The sequence below is a fragment of the Catharus ustulatus genome, chromosome 22 (assembly GCF_009819885.2).
Source record: "Catharus ustulatus isolate bCatUst1 chromosome 22, bCatUst1.pri.v2, whole genome shotgun sequence".
Taxonomy (NCBI): domain Eukaryota; kingdom Metazoa; phylum Chordata; class Aves; order Passeriformes; family Turdidae; genus Catharus; species Catharus ustulatus.
The window spans coordinates 7,565,996-7,583,260 of record NC_046242.1 but is presented as its reverse complement, the minus strand read 5'-3'; the positions used below and the strand labels follow the sequence as shown (position 1 = coordinate 7,583,260).

At 43.3% G+C, this 17,265-nt stretch overlaps 1 protein-coding gene across 4 annotated transcripts in view; it reads right to left on the bottom strand.

Moving 5' to 3' along the window:
* Positions 1-17,265, bottom strand: part of LOC117006030 (protein spinster homolog 2-like) — a 135,205-nt gene that overhangs the window by 65,436 nt on the left and 52,504 nt on the right. For all 4 annotated transcript variants that reach the window (XR_004419939.2, XM_033078251.2, XM_033078253.2 and 1 more), the window contains exon 3: positions 6,779-6,915. Coding sequence is in view for 3 of the 4 variants with exons in the window: in XM_033078251.2 (XP_032934142.1) it covers positions 6,779-6,915 (137 nt within the window). In the remaining variant the exon portion in view is untranslated. The remainder of the gene's footprint in view (positions 1-6,778; positions 6,916-17,265) is intronic.

Here is a 17,265-nt window from a genome sequence, read left to right as displayed (position 1 = left end):
TTCATTTCTCTCATCACAGAATAAGCTTTCCAAGTAAGCTCTGGAACTGTGCTGTGTCTGTCTCCTGGCAGCCATCACCAGCTGTGTTTTCAATAACTCTTCCCAAATACTTCACAGATACATGGACACAGATACTGGATGGAAAAAAACCAACATTGAGCAGAAAATACACTTCAATTTCTGATAACACCTTTGAAAAGCTGCCTCCTCTCATATATTGGCTTTTTTTGGGTCTGATGCTCTGAGAACACTTTAATCTGGTTTTCATTTATAGTTTCCCTTGGAAGAGTGACAGGTACAAAGGAACAAGGTAGGAACATAAAACAACCAGGAGACAAACCCTTGACAGTAATTCTGCACTCTACAACTATTTCATTTATATAAATCTTTTCACCATGCTTCCATCCTTGGTGAGGACCCAAGATTCAAGAGTTCAAATCATTGCACTTGTCTGTGCAAAAGAAGATGTTTTTACAGAAAAACATTTTCCATACAATATTTGGAATCAGCTGTGCTGAAGATGATAGCAGACTTGACTGATACCCAGAATGCCTTAAGACCATCTCAGTCAGTTCTCCATTATTAAAGAAATAAGCAATTTTTTCCTACAGTACACCCCATATAATCAATATGAAAAGATGTGAGATAGTAAAACTTCCAAGAGCACTGAGAACAGCACTTGGAAGGAACAGCAGGTGCCTTCTTGCAGGTGAATGGCCAGACAAATGGTGCCTTTCAATTTCCACACGGTGGTGATGCTGGGTTAATGGTTGGACTCAATGATCTTAGAGGCCTTTTCCAGCCTTAACAAATCCATAACTCTAAAAGGGGCTGTGGGAACTCTCTCTCTTTAAATCACCTCCTTTCAGACATACAAGAGAGGGACAGTGATGTCCATACAGAATTCCACTCTGCAGTGGAAAGGGTGAGAGCCCTGATCTTTTCCCTCTCTTGCTGGAACTTCTGAGCCACCTCAGCCCAGCACAGCAGCTCCTTCTCCTGGCACCCACCGATCCCAGTGCCCCTGGCACAGCAGCACAGAGGGAGCTCTGACAGCCGGAAGGAGAGGAGATGCACAGATTGCCACATCTCTCTTTGGAGAGCAGAGGCAGGGCAGGAGGCTGCAGGTATCTTGTGGTGCAGGGGGCAGCACAAAGGGCCAGAACTGCAGCTCAGAGTGATTTGGGATCTGACATCACACACACAGAGAGCACCAGCACTCACCTGACCTCCTTCTGATAAGAGTCCACAGCAGGTAATATTTTTCCTGAGCAGTCTAGGAAAGGCCAAGTGTACAAAATCCAAATGTCAACAGCACGTGCCCGTCTGCAGGGCTCCTGTGCCACATCAGAGCTGGAACACACAGCAGAGCCAGCCCAGAGCTCTGGCCATGAACCCCTGCAGTCAGCTCCAGCACCAGCTCTGGGACAGCCCCAGGGAATTGCCTGAATGCACATGCAGCTGACTTCCCAAAGCTGCTGGGAGAATCCCTTCTGCCTTTTTTCTACCAGAGAGTTCTGCTCAAAAATAACAGGCCGGAACAGTAGGATATAAACATTCCAGTAACTCATGGTGACTTCAAAGACAACACTCAGTCTCCTCCTTACATGCAAAATGATGGCTTGGGGATTTTAGTTTTGTTTGTTTATGTTTTTCAAGCTGTGTATTTATTTTGCACAGTGGAACCACAGGCACAGGAGCTGTATGTTTTATATTACAACTTCTGCCAGAGCACTTAAGACTAAAGGTGGTATTTTTTTTTCCCCCTATAATGAATCATCATGTGTGGGGGGTGGTTGGATTATGTTTATGTTTTTTTAAATTAACCCAACTAACCATTTGTTCCATGCTGCACACAATTTGTTGCTTCTCTTTTAGAAACTCCTTGAAAGACAAGCTTTGGAAATAAAAACACATTTGGCAGGACTTGAGCAAGCACTGTAGACTAACTGGAACGACACCATGGACAATTTTCTTCCTCTTCCAGAGATAAATCAAAATAAAAGGAAAAGAAAACAACACTAAGAGGAATACCTATCCAGAGGTAAATTGCAGTGGGAGCAAAAAGGTTTTATCATGGTTGCTATATCAAAATCTGAACAGAAATATTTACCAAGAACCTGGGTTTCCTTGTCAATTATTTCCTTTTCCATTTCCCAACTTTCTAGCCTGTGCAGCTCTGGTGTCTCCCAGCCCACCCACATTACCACAGCCTCCTCTGGTATTATTGGGTACTCTTGGTCTCCCAGCCTGGTGGAGCAGAAGCCTTTGCTCATTTGTAAGCCAGCCTTTTACACAGAAATATGCTTTGTTCAAGATACTGACATGGATATTTAAAAGCTCCTTCTTGCTTTGTCTGCCCATGAGGGAGAGGGTTCCTGATGCCCCAGAAGGTTGTGCTGAGAGGGGCAGGAAGGGAAGCAACAAACCCCAGGGTTCATCTAAGACAACCTGCTGCTCAAACACCCCAGCTGAGAACATTTAGCTTGACTAATAGATGTGGATATCTAAGCAAATAAATCAGAAACAAACTCTCAGCACGTGGCATGATCACTCCTGATAACCAGGTTGGTTCAAATTCAGAAAGACAGAAATGGTGCAATTGGGAATACAGATCCTTTCCAAGGACATCTTGGAATATAAACCACCTCAAGGTGATCAGCCACCACATGCAAGCAGGCACTGTGCTCATGAAAATGCTACCTAGGGAAATAAACTGGCTACTTATTAAATCAGAGTTTATATTGATATAGAGGAAGACAAATGTGTATTTAGCTTTTTGTGTGGTTGGAAACACAGCTGGGTAAAGAAACTCCATGAAGATTGTGCACTTGGTTCATTACTTTGGGATATGACTATACCACACAGAAGCCTACTGATTTTTTCCTTGATTTATTACAGTTCATGAACCAATAACCAGCAAGTGTTTTCCCCAAAGGCAAAAACAACACAAGAAAGGGTTTTGCAAGTGAAGGTGCCAAAAGGTGTGCTGGTAGGTGCAGACCTGATCTAAAGTCAGGCTTAAAGGGAAAAAATCTCCAAGCAGGTTTGTACTTAGAAAATAAAAATTAAGAGATATACATTATTTATTGAAACTTCTATAAATGGAGTTAATCTAGAGATATGTCTAAATACTCACCTAACCTAATTTTAGATTATTGAACAAGTTTGTTAATGATTTCTTAATGGAACTTTTATTGTAGGAAGTGCTAAACAGTGTTATAGGGCAGAAATGTGCAAGTACCAAAGCAGAGGAGCCTCATGCCTTATTTTTCTATAGAGAGATTCTGTACTAACATAAATTATCAAACCAGATTAAAAAGTGAGCTTATCAATATTATCTCAGTCTTAGTACTTCTGATGATTTTCTTTAGTTAAATTTATCATTAGCTATTTTTATCCATGGAAACAGGTGTATTTAGGAATCACTCTGTGATACAGCATTTATTTGGTTTCTTACTATGATTTATTTCAAAATTAATTTAAGATCTCACAAACAGTAAGCAAACTTTTAAGCATGAGTTGTCCTGTTTGTATTTTCTATGTGTGGAATTCATGCATTGCTGTTTTCTATCCCTGCCCATATGCACTGGAACTATCCCCAGATTTTGGCCTGATTTTCATTGTGAGTGATTATTATCTACCTATTTAGTAGCTACCAGCAGATAAGAGATTAATTATTCATTTATATGACAGTCATTATTCCATGTTAGGAACCCAGAGATACTTGATAAAAAATAACCAATGATATTTTAAAAAGGCAGAGCTGTCTAGTAACTCTCTGCATGGCACATGTATCCAATTCCTGATTTATCTGCCGAATTTCAGTCACCTATTTAAACCCAAGCTGAACAAAATAGCATTTAGACAGTATCTCAGATGAGCTGTTTGCTGTACTCCATCCTTTTGTGCTGGTTTTGGCTGGGACACAGTTAATTTTCTTTCCAGTAGCTGGTAGGGGCCATGTTTTAGATTTGTGCTGAGAACAGAGCTGCTAACAGGGATGTTTTCATTACTGCTCAGCAAGTGCTTGTACAGAGTCAAGGTCTTTTCTGTCCTCACCCCCCAGTGAAGGGCTGGGGGACACAGGGAAATGGGGACACAGCTAAGCCCAGGGACAGCCCAGAGCACAGGGCATCATGCTCAGCACATGCACTTGTGGGAAGACAGATAAAAATGAACATGTCTCTTGCTGTAAATTTGTTTGCACAATAATCTGGTCATTGACTCAAACAACATGAAGCATTTTTCATGGCTTCCTTTAGATGTTCAAATTTTAGCCAGGAGCTGACACACTACCAAAGAGCTTTACAAACTGGGTGCCTTCAGAGTTCACCTGTAGCTGCTTTTGGCCTTTGTTCAGCTGCCTCTTTCCATTTGCACTCCAAATTTCAGCTGTGTATTCTATTGAATTGCACAGTGACAGGATGCATGAGGCACTAGACACTGTCAAAATTTAAAGAAAGGCAATCCCTGCTAATTCTGCTGAATGGCTCCTGTTTCTCACCTAATTCAGGATTTTTGGTGCTGCCACATAAAGGAGCTCTCCAATGCGCTCAGCCTGTGTCAACTCACTCCTTCCAGCCCTGGGTGCTCATGTCAGCTTGGAAGTGAGAACTTCTCTACTCACAGTAGCTCTACTACTGCTTTTATTTGTGCCAGCAAAGAGTTTTTGATATTTCAGCCCCCTGTCCTCCTTCCCAACAAATACATGCACTGTGTTAAAAGGGAAAAAAAATGTTGAGAGAAAGGGCAACATTTTACCTCTCAAATGAATCCTAGACAACAAAGATCAGGAAAAAATTAAAAGAAGAAGAAAAAAAAGCTTTTATCTGTTATCTGACCCTTTTAGCATGTCAGGAATTCACCTTGTTCAGTGTGGCATGTCTTCCCAATTACAGATCAGGCCCCCACCATGGGAAGATGGGAATTTGGATTAATCTTGGGACATTGCTCAGCTGCTGCAGCCACTGGGTAGAGAACATCCTTCCAGCAGCTGGAGCATTTTGCATTACCTCCCAGGGTCAGTAACAGGAGGTGAGCAGGAGAACGCTGCATTTATAGTTAAGTCTTCTGGTGGAGTTGAGGATCACAAGAAAATCAGGACAAGGGATTTTTCTAAGTCTTAGGGTGGTTGTTGTCAAGATGGTGTTTGAGGCCCAGAGTTAATACTGATGCATATCCAGGATGCCCTAACACAGGTCTGGCTGTTCTGATCTTGTCTCTTTTATGACCTCCAAATCATTGGGGTTTGGATTCCAAACATAGGCTACTACCACTCTGAGCCCCTGTGTACAAATAACCATATATATTAATCCCTGAACTACTTTAGCTAATAAGCCCCAAATCCTTAAACTGAAATTCAGCTCTGAAAACACCAGTCCAGTTCCAGTGTTCCCCTGCTTCCAGCTGTGGGACCCAGTTCACTGCAGGGAGGTCAGTGAGAACCTAAGCATAAATAATGTCTGCAACACAAGAAGTGTTTATCAGAAGGTCACTGTTTCTTTCTAAAATGCTTCTCTCTTTGGGCTCTGATCAAAGCTGCTTTTGCAGAATGTTATGAGAAACTTTTAGAAAGGAAAAAAAAATTAAAGAGCAAACCAAAAAATCCTTCTTTATTTTAGATGAGAGACATTCTTTTTCTGGAAAAGGTGCTTCCTGGCCAAGGGTAACCCAGAACAATTTACTGAGTTAAAGGCTTCCACATTTGGCCATATGCATTTTGCTTTAGAAATGCAGTAACAACCAATCCTGGTGAAAGCCAGACTAACCTGAGTGCCACTGCCTGCTTTAAGTGGAAACTGTCTTTTTTTAAAAACTGAAGAGCATGTGGGTGGGCAGGATGGAGAAGGGTGGAGAGGTTTAGTCCCTGGTTGTCATTTTTTAGGTGTGACCACAATGCTGCGATCTCTGGAACGCAGCTGGACAGAAAGGATGAGGAATGGCCCTGCCCCCCTTGGGGAAATCAGTCTGATGATGCCAGGAGCCGGGATTTGTCTCTTCAGGAAAGTAGCCCCCTGCAGCAATTAAATCTCTGCTATAATGTGATTTAAACAAGAGAATATTTCCCCCCAGAAACTGCCAGATTGTTTCCTCCAAATGCCTCTGACAGAAAATTAATGCAGTGAGGAGTCCTCAGAATGGGGCACTGCAGCTGTCCTGGGAGCAGGAGAGGGATGCAGAGCTTCACAAAATTAAGTGAGCCTGACAACTCCATCACCAGTTTCCCCAGACAAATCCATCAACAAGTGTTAAAGGAGCTGAAACTGTGTCTGATTTCCATGTTATTTTCCAGTTCCTCTGCCTTGGTGGACAGAGCCAAAGTGTAAAACCACTGCTGGATGCATTTGTTATTCCAGATACCACAGGCAGGCTTCCCAACAAAATCCAATGGCTTCAGTTACATATCAGAAGACAAGAGAACCACTGTGTAGCCATGGATTCATTTTCCCAAGGCTTTTCTAAAGCCTTTTAAAGCTTCTTTAGGATCTCCCTCAAAACAAAGCCCTTATGTCAACAGAAACTCTTGCTTAGATATGCTTCATGTGCTGCTTTTTATGAATATGCACGATCAAAGGGTGACAGCTTTCCCAGTTAAGCAAACACAGCTCCACAGAGCACACTTCTCCCACAAAAGGTCACATAACACAACATGCTAAATGTTAACTGCACACAGAGGGATATGTTCCCTTTGAGTACACTGCCATGGGGAGTCATTTAGGAATACATTGTCTATCTTTTCAGGACACCCTGCAAAGTGTCTTTGCAAAGATCTTACCTGTTCAGTGATGAAGGAGCTGGAAAAAGTGACAGCTGACCAAAAGAAGATCCCACAGCTGAGAATGATCTTTCTGTTGAACCGGTCACCAAGGTAACCAAAGATCGGCGCTGCGACCATGAAACTACAGATAAAAACTGCAAAGGACAGAAAAAGGAAAGAAACGTTTCATAAACATCAGACCAAATTTTCTGCAAGCCAAATCCTCTGGAGAACAGTTCCAAATAATTAGACATTCTGCAGTGCTGCCTTGCAGAGCTGTGCAGGCCAATAGGCTTTCTGAAGTCAGTGTTTCCTTAATCAAACAGATTTTTCATTCCCAGAGAAACTTCAGCCCAGCGAACTCATTTTACTTGAAAGCACCAGCCCCTCACAGTCAGCTGAGCTCAGATCTGGGGATGGGCAAAACCAGGACTGAATAAATTAAGAGCTTCTGCTTAAATGTTACTGAGAAGGTGGAAGTTGGAAGGAGTCTCAAGCAAACAGAAAACAAGCCAAGGGCTCCTTGTTGGCTCTTGCAGCAGAGACCTGAGAGAAATGGGCCACAAAGGTTCTTTCATCCTTCCTGTTTTAAAGGAATTATGAAACAGTGAGGATAACCAGTAAACACCACCATCATCCCACTGACATCCCTGTCTCCTCTCTAGGTCCTTTCACCATCACTGAACTTGGATTTGAACCCATCACTGAGCAACAGCTTCACTAGAACAGAGTTTTAACCCACAAAGTCCAAGCAGGCCAGGATTGTCCTCATCTGAAAGATGTCACCCTTTGTACCCTCCAAAACCCCCAAAGCATTAACCTAACACCTCCTGTCATATAGGAATGAGGCTCTTGACAGAGTAACTTCTGCAAAATCACCTCAATTCAGAGTTCACTCCTGTGCCCATCTCAAAATCTGGCCTGTGAACCCCCTGAGATCACCTGAAATGGGGCACTCACACCATGCTCCTGATTCATTTGGATTTTAAGCTGATTTGTACCTGGCTTTTGTCTGTCCACATTAGAGAACTGGAGAAGGGCAATTACATGGATTTTATTGGTGTGTAGTACGAACTCTGACTATAAGTGGCTGTCTTGGATTTAGCAAATCCAGTAGGATTTAGATGGACACCAGAATACCTAGAGGTCTCTCACACAATCCTGACACTCATTTGGTACCAGGCAGGTCTTGCAGGTGACTGTGGGTTTTTGGCATAGCCTAACCTCAGCTGTCTATTTTTCACTATATAAAATGGGGTGAGGGGATAGAATAGGTAAAAAATAAAATAAAATTAAAAAAAAAAAAAAAAGACAAGAGGACACACCCCTTTTGGGTGGAATGTGCATATAAAATTCAAATGGTTAAGACCCAAAATAATACGTGATAGTTCAAAAATGTGTAGAATGACTAAATGTCTTTTCTTTTTAGTATATTAAGATGTCAAAGCTGTTTTCTAAATAACACATTCCCATTTGCATCTGTGTTTTGTGACCCATGTGAGTGTGTATGTATTTTGCACTGTGGTATTTGAACTAAATTACAGGATTACTCTTTTTACATTTAGAGTAAAATAAATCAAGCTAATAGAGAAATGTTAAGGCCTGAAATGCAGCACATGCAACACATCACACCTACTTCAACAGTAATGCTATGGACAGTTGTGCTGTTTAGCTCACACATAAACCCTGCTGATAGAACTGAGTCCCTGCATCTATCCCAAAATCCTTCTGCAAACAAAACCTACCAATAAAACTACAAGCAGTGTTTTCATTTCTATTTTACAGAGAAACTAGACCAGAAGTGGCTCACAGATCTCTGCTCAGCAAGGGCACATCTGGCACTGGCCTCACTCCAACAAGGCACTTAAGCACATGCTTATATTAGGCACTTCAGAGTCATCAATTCCATGATTAAGTGCTTTCCTGAATTAACACCAAAGGCTTGGCACCTTGCAAAGCTGGTGCAACAACCTGGCACGAAGGATAGTGGCTGTTCATTGGGAATGAGGAGCAGAAAAATGACTGTGACTCGTCCAGACCAGTGTGACCACTGCAATTTGATCTTTCTCTTGGAAGGACACTACAATTCATTCATCTCAGAATCCCATATTCTGCCATTTTTATGATGTAAAAAGACACAAAACTGAAAAAGCTTCCAAGGGAAAATTAGAAACATCCAAGTTAGCATCCTACCACTTCAAATATCAAATAACATGGTTAATAAAATGTCAGGCTTTGAGACATGCAGGGTGTGATCCAAAACTCACACTAATCAGTGGGATTATTAGCTTCAATGACCTCTGGATCATAAAGGAAAAGTCTAATTCTGGAATTTGGGCAAAATGCACAAAGCTCCTCTTTCAAATAAAACAAACCAAAAAAGAGATTGTCCAATGACTTTCCAATAACATACATCCTTCTGCTGCTCAAATCCCTTTGGAGGATTTATTTTTGGAAGACTGTGAGCTGTGAGCTTTGTCTGTGGTAAGCAGCTGACTTGACAGCTCCACAAGGTGTAAAACGAAAGGACAACAGAGCCAAATAAATAACAGGTAATGGAACACAGCTGTCACAAGAATAAATGCAATTTATATCAGCGTATTTATGACCCAAATATGCATCAGAGCATTGATTGACTCAAATAAATGCAGAGTATGATGGCTGTGTGGTCTGTCAAGAGGATTTGCCTGTTACAGGCATTTCCCATGAATCAATTTTTGCAATTACTCCTGCCAGTGACAGCCGAGACTCCTGAACCCAGCCTGGGCTGGCAGAACAGAGGTGAACAAAACTAGGGCACATTCCCAGGTGGGATGGAAACTGAGTTGCTCTAGAACAGGAACTGAGGTTCTGTGACAGCCAAACACCACAAAGGAGAGACCTCATGCAGAAGACACCTAACTTCAGCACGTTTAGTTGGAGAGAGGGGCAGCAGAAACAGGTTTGATTTGCAGGCAAGAGAGCTGAACTTGTGCCAGCCTCTTCCTCTCTGGCTTCTCTCCCTTCTTCCACAGCATTTTCTGTTCCTTGCACTCACCTACTCCCAAATTAATAAAATTGAAGTGACACCACAGCAGCTGCTGCTTCAGCTCAACCACAGCCACAAATCTTTTCTATTAGGGCAGCAGTGGGACAGAGGTTGGCATTGCACTTTCCTCTTCCTAATCAACAGCTCCTCTTCCCATTTTCACTTAGAGACATCTCAGAATATTACCAACTCTTGAAGAGAGCAAGTCAGGGCAGAGTTAGAAACCCACTGGGATTTAAGATGAGCTGCTGTGAAGGCAGTGGTGGCATTGGGAGCAGCTGTGGGCAGGTATAGCTCTGGCAGTCCCATCAGAGATGTGTACAGCTCATTTCTCCTGGTAAATGACCTCCAGCAGTGCCAGCAAAAGTGGCTCAGTCCCAGCACAGGGTGGAGCTGAGGTACATTTCTGCAGGAGTAAATTATCATGTGAGCAAAGGATGAATAAACAGACACATAGTGAATGCCATCAAGGAGGGAGGTTCTTTTAAGTACAGGTATTTTCAAAAGGAGAACCCATTTGTCTTTATTCCTCCCTTTGTGGCTTAGCCACTGAAATGCTGGCTGTGGTGAGAAGGCAGGAAGAGTGTAATTGCCCAAACTGGATGGCTTGGTGGCTATTTCTGCCTCTGGATGCCTGTCCCACCCTGTACAGGTGCATGAGCACTTTCTCAGCCAGCACTGCCCTGCTTTTCCTGTGCATGGTTGGAATTACAACAATGTGCAGCATAAAAAAATCTTACACGTCCCACCCAAACACCCACCAGACACAGATATCATCCTCCCAAGCCTCTACTGCTGCTGCAGTACTGCATACTCCTGTTTCAGGATATGGCCAGGGAGCTGCTATTCAAACCATGCTTCCCCTCTCAAGAGCTGCCTGTGTACCCAGGGAAAAGTAAAGCCCCCAACAGTGGGGGAGATGAGAGAACAGAAAGGAATTGTAGACTTTAACAGCCACAAAAAAGCTCCTGCCTCCTGGAACTAGATGCCATCACTCTTATTTTTCTCCTCTTTCTCTCCAAACAAAAATTTACCAGCTTGACTCTACAGCTGCTCCCTGAAAAGGTTCTGACCTGACAAGTCTCCACCCTGTGGTTCCAAAGACTCCACCTCATTTGCTCTTTTCTTTAGTGGACTTTTGTTTAGTGGACTTACCAACCCAGAGATAACCTCAGAGAGGGGCTTTTCCTGCCACCAGGTCATCCACAGAGTGGAATCAAGAAGGAAGAGAGGCAGTGACAGAGGCAGACACAGAGGCTGCTGTTGCTCAGTTCCTGCAGGGTTGAGTGGATCACAGGCACCTCTGAAAAAAGGTCCCTTCTTTTGGTTTTGACTTAGAGCACACAGGGCTTATTTTTTCTTATCAGGAATAACACTAGAAAGGTTCAGGGTCAGGTGAAAATAGCTTTCTCTACACAAAGATGCTCAACAAAAAGAAAACCCTAGTGGGTATCTTTGAGCTTTGAGTCAGCACAAATCGTGTGTGCACATCTAATTGAGTGCTGACAGTGAGCTTGGCTCTGTGGAAGGCAAACCCAGACAGCCTCTGCCTCAAGGGACTGGCATCCACTGAGACACTGCTGAGAACTGTGTGCTGAGAGGTTGATAACATCTTCCCAACAACAAATTTCCAAACAATGAGAACACCTAAACAGGCAGCTTGCCCTGGATGGGATATTTTATGGGTGTGTTTAAGTACAACCCTGGGATTTGGTCAAGCCACTTCTACCCCAGGGACTTTCAGTCATGAGTGGACTTGTTTCTCAAGCTGCTGTGACACCAGGTATCATCTACCAGCAATAGTGAATAAATAAAGACTCTCCAACAGCCCAACCAGCTCCTCTGTTCCAAAGACATGTTTTTGCAATGCTTCCCTCTTCTAATTTTCATTTTCTCTGTAGTTTTATGCTATAATAATACCACTCAGCACATACAACACAGCACATTTAATCACAGTGAGGCATGGGACAATTTAGAAAGAAAGTGAAACATTTATTTCTACTTTAGGGCTAAGGAAATTAAGACACAGGAAAGTGAGCTGCAATGATGAACTACAGACATCTGGAACCCACACAGCTCTTCCAGCTTCAGCAGTGTCCTGTTTATAGGATCATCTCTATGCTGAGGGATTTCTGAAGGTCTACAATCACAATTTAAAGTGATTTTTTTTTTCTTACAGCACCATTCAAGCCAAAAAAGAATAAAGATCCTTTAATCTACTTAACCATTGAACCTGAACTGTGCCACAGTTCAGGCACAATGTGGTGATGGTCAAGCTTTGGAACAGGTTGCCCAGGGCAGCAGTGGAATCACCATCCCTGGATGTGTTCAAAAACTGTCAGGTTGTGGCACTGAGGGGCATGGATTGGTGGTGGGGTTGGCAGTGCTGGATGAATGGATGGACCTGATGATCTTAGAGGTCTTCAACCCTAGTGACTGTATGACATGACCAAGGTAAAACTGATACCAGTGCTGGGGCAGTCCAAGGCCCCAGGAACACAGCAACATGATTTAAGGCATTCATCCTTTGAAGGAGGATGAACTAATACAATACAATTGATTTTAGGAAATATCACCCTGAAAACCATCCCTGTCACAGATTTTGCTGTAGGTCTCTGTTGCATCACTCTGCACACGGGCTTTGTTGTACTTCATTGCCAATTCAACAGCCAGCAGATGGATCCTGTTACTGCTCTTTGCTGGTGCAAACACGAGATCACCAGGTTCCAGACTCTCATGCAGACAAGAAGCTTCTGACAAGTGTGAGGAGCTTTGAAACACCATCAGTTCCATATGTCATGCAAAGCTGTCACATGCTGACAATGTCAAACACGGGAGCATAAAAAAAAAATTGCTTGAGAATGCAGCAAATCAATTGGAGTAAGGTATATGAAGGTTTGGGTTGGATGTGGTCAGAACAGACCACAGGACAAAATGGAGAATTTATAAATGCCTCATTGTGTCCCTGTGCTTGTGCACTCAGCAAGCTGAGGTTCCATAAGGCAAAGTGAACAGTCCTGCACTTCAGTCACAGCCCAAGATCTGCCTACAGGCTGGGGACAGAGTGGTCAGAAAGCTGCCCAGTGGGAAAGGATCTGGGTGTGCTGGTCAACAGGGGCTGAACATGAGCCCAGGTGTGCTCAGGTGGCCAAGAGGCCAGTGGCAGCCTGTCACAGTGTGGCCAGCAGGACCAGGGACACTGTCCCCCCATACTGGCCATGGGTGAGGCCATACCTTGAGTGCTGCATCCAGTTCTGGGCCACTCACTCCAGAACAACACTGAGGGGCTGGATGTGCCCAGAGAAGGGCAGCAGAGCTGGGGAAGGGTCTGGGGCACAAGGATGGTAAGAAGCAGCTGAGGGAGCTGGGGGAGAGCTCAGCCTGGAGAAAAGGAGGTTCAGGGGGGACCTTCTGGTTCTCCACAACTCCCTGACAGGAGGGGGCAGCCAGGGAGGTCAGACTCTGCTCCCAGGGAAACAAGGGACAGGACATCAAGAACAGCCCCAAGCTGTGCCAGGGAAGACTCAGGCTGGACTTCAGGAGGAATTTCTTCACTGAAAGGGTGGTCAGACATTGGAAGGGGCTTCTCAGGGAGGTGGAGGAGTCCCCATCCCTGTAGATGTTCAAGGATCAACTGGATGTGGCACTCAGTACTCTGGGCTGGGTGACAAGGTGGGAATGGGTCAAAAGCTGGAAAGAGAGGAGCATAAATGTTTTAAAGGTGTGGCCCTAACTACTGACACAGTCTGTGCTTTCCAGTGTGTGTTTTTGTTTCACGGGACACTAGATTGTGTTTCCCTCACTGCAGACACCACTCATCAGTATTCAAGCTCCAATCTTGTCTTCTCCATAGGGAGCACATTGCACCATGAGTGCCAGTTTTTTCCTTAGCACAAACTGATGCAAAATGTAAACAACATGTTTAGGATGAGTATGTGCACACACAGCTGACACACACATTTACACAGAGAAGGAGGCTGTTGTACAATACCACTCAGCTCCATTTGCTGAGACAGGGTCAGAACCTGGTTACAAAATCACCACTAATGAAGCCAGACAAGGCCTGAACACAGCTTGCCTGGCAAGTTCACAATTCACACAGTAATACACAAGATGCAGTTCTAGGAAGAGTTCAGTACTGATAATCCCTCCCCTTTTCCTCCCTGCAGAAACCAGGTTCTTCCAAGGGTTAGTGCTTATATTCCCAGCAAAGGATATCCTGAAGCTTGCTTTGTTCACCTTAACTAACAAGAATAATTGCTTCAGTGGGAATTGCTGGGAAATCCACTCTTTGGAAACAGAAAATTAGATAAGAATATACAGAAACCCAGCACTCCATTTTTTAACTGCGTTTTTATTAATTTCCTATGTTACATCCATTGAAGCTGCACTTAAGGATTCAGCCCCTCATATCTTCCTTACTGCTGAAGTCACAAGGAGATAGTAACTCACAGTTATCAATTCACAACCCTTTTATACATCTGAGGTTCAATTCCATCCTGCTGTACTTCAAATTATTTCACCTAAGTGTACAGTGGAAAAGCCAGAATTCTACTGTACTGTTTTATCTCTCTGAATGTGCAGCAAATTTACTTGGAGCAGGAGCTAACTTGCTACAAGACTAAATTTTGACCAGACAACATTTAAATAGAAAAGAGGAAATCGCCTACTTCTGCTTTTCATTGTGGGAATTACAGTGATCACATTAGCACATTAAAGGGATTTGGACAACTCGAACATCAATAAAACCATTGCCATGTTCCTAGAGATGTGCTCTGTAAGACAAAGCAGCAACCCCAAGGAACAGTTCCAGTGTCCAGCTCCCAGTCCATGACTTTCCTTGTTCCTGAGCTGGTGCCTGTCCCTGGGAGAGCTGCAGCCATCCAGCCCTGAGGAGCAGCTTTTCCAATGAAATAACAGTAGCAGAATCTCTTCTGTGGCTATGAAAGCCCTTGAGGAGAAGCAGACACTACCCCTCCTCATCAACTAAAAAATTAATATTCACATCAGGGTCAGTTCCACAATCTGGTTCATTCCATGAAGAGGGAAGAGGAGGCTGTGGCACAGTTGGGTTTCCATGGCAGTACCACACAAATCGACACAGATTATTGCCTAAAACAGCATAAATGTCTGGCATTTGCTAGCAGATCCCAGAAAACTCCCTTTTCTGACAGAGTTTAAACTCTGCTTTTGCATTTCTTACCATTCAGAAGTGATGGATTAAATAAGCCAAGGCCAATTCTGTTTTACAGCCACTTCCACTTTGAGTTGTTTTCCTGCAAAATGCTTTCAGTGTGGTTTCATTTAGACTCCTGACCAAAGCTGATGGAAGGACTCCTTGATTCAGTGGACATTACAGCTGAGAATTTTGTTGAGATAGAACTGCTTATGACTGCTAAGGGCAGCAGAGATCAGAACCTCTTTGCCAATAAAAACACTTCTGTACTACTAAGTTTACTGCATGCCTGTAATATTAAAGGTTATTACTGGGAAAAGCACAGTGGGCATCAAAAAGAATTGCCAAAAGGACAAAACAAGTCCTTTTACAGTAAAACATTAAATATCTGGAAAAGGAACAACCAGTGTGGGATATGGAGGAGATCTAACACCCTGAGTAGCGAGGGAAAAACTGAATCATTTCCTGTCATTACCAGCCAGGTAGCATCAAATAAGACTGGCAGCTGAAAAGTGCAAATCAAAGGAGATCTTCCATTACAAAACTAAACTAAACATTGGAATTTTATCACAGGATGCCCTAGGAGCTAAGAGTTTATGTTTTTACAAAACAAGATTGGACAAAATCCTGTAGGAATACTAATGGGAAGGCTGCTAAAGGTAGCTCCTCTTGCTCAGGATGTCCTCAGCTAGCCAGTTGATCTGGTATACCCAGGAACTAGAACCATAATCTTGTCCTGTTCTTCTTTTTCTTCCCTATACAGGTGATCACAGCCAAAGACTGGCTCACATCTCGAAAGGACACAGGTCTGGAAATTACAACTATTCCCACAGTATTCTGAAAAAAAAAAAAAGTTAGGAAGACAAAACTGCATCTGCATCATTTTCACCAGCTTGATCAGGTAATAATTTATTAAAATATCCCTGACCTGCTCCTAAATTATTTCTAAAAGCTGGAACGTGGTTCACAGTTACATTTCTGACACCACAACTCACTCTGACCTTGTACATACACAAGGTGCAGTTATGAACTTCCCAGTCAGAGCTTTGTCCTCTTGCAGTTTCTCCTCCATTTGACTCACCCAGCTCTAAGAGTTTGAGAACTTTCTGGTTGCACAGAGCAGCAGGACGTGCCAGCCCTGCCTGGCTGTGCTGCTCACACAGTGCGTGACAGGGTCGGTCTGCTCTTGTGCAATCCGTTGCAGGGAAAGTTCATTAACTTAGTTAGCCAATTAGGATGGATTTGTATCCATTCTGGTCAATCCTGAATTAGACATGAGATCCCAGAGGTGCAGACTGGTCAATAGCTGTGCAGCACTGCAGCATTGTGAGTGACACAGCAACAACACGACTAAAATACACCTAAACCAGTCCTGGCTGCTGTGACAGATACAGGAGCAATCACTCCTAGCACTCTTAAAGTCTGCAACTGAACAAACAGCAGTTTTGCTTTGCCCTTTCCATGCATTTTTCCAGGATATTCTGCCCACTTGCCATCCCTCTGAGAGCCACAGTCACAAATAACCCTCCAGCTGGAAGAGGCTGCTCCTATTTGCCAGGAGGACGAAACACCTATACCCAGGGCTCAAAGCCAGAGAAAGGTGCCTTTAAAAAGCATTTAAATAACCACAAACCCCAAAGGAGCTTTATTTTGTTCTGTTCCCTTCCTCTACTTGAAGAGTTTTTTCTTTTCCCACTGCAATTATGACTCCAGGCACACACTCAGAGCCACATCTGCAGGAGCAAAGGTGAGATCTCCTCAAGGAACTGGTCAGACTTTCCCTTGTGCCAGTACAAAGCTCGTGTGACCATCTGGAGAGCAAAATCTGGGGCTGCTGAGGGCTGAAAACTAATCTTGTGTCTTTTCTGGCAAGTTCCCTGATCCAAGAGAGGCAGCATGAGCTGGTGGCTAGAACTACAGCGAGTCCCTTGGGGCAGGGATAGGGATGTGCACCTTTGTCCTCAAAGCCTTTTCAAGCACAGCAGATATTTGAACACACCAAGAAATGACAGCCTAAAGCTGGTAATGCAGGATAATCTAAATCTCTTGATCCTTGAAATCTGCATTGAGTACCATGAATTAGATTTAAGTAGCAATAAAATACTTTAAATCTGTTACACTCATAATACAATGATGCTTCATTTGTATCGGTATAAAGAGAAAGAATGTTCCTGGTTCCCAATTTGAGATAGAGAGGGAAGACTGTTTTCATCCTAAAATGAGCTTTGACATCCTTCTTAACAACAGCACTACTAATCCTGCATCCTTCCTGAACTAACATTTTAATTTCAAATAATTAAC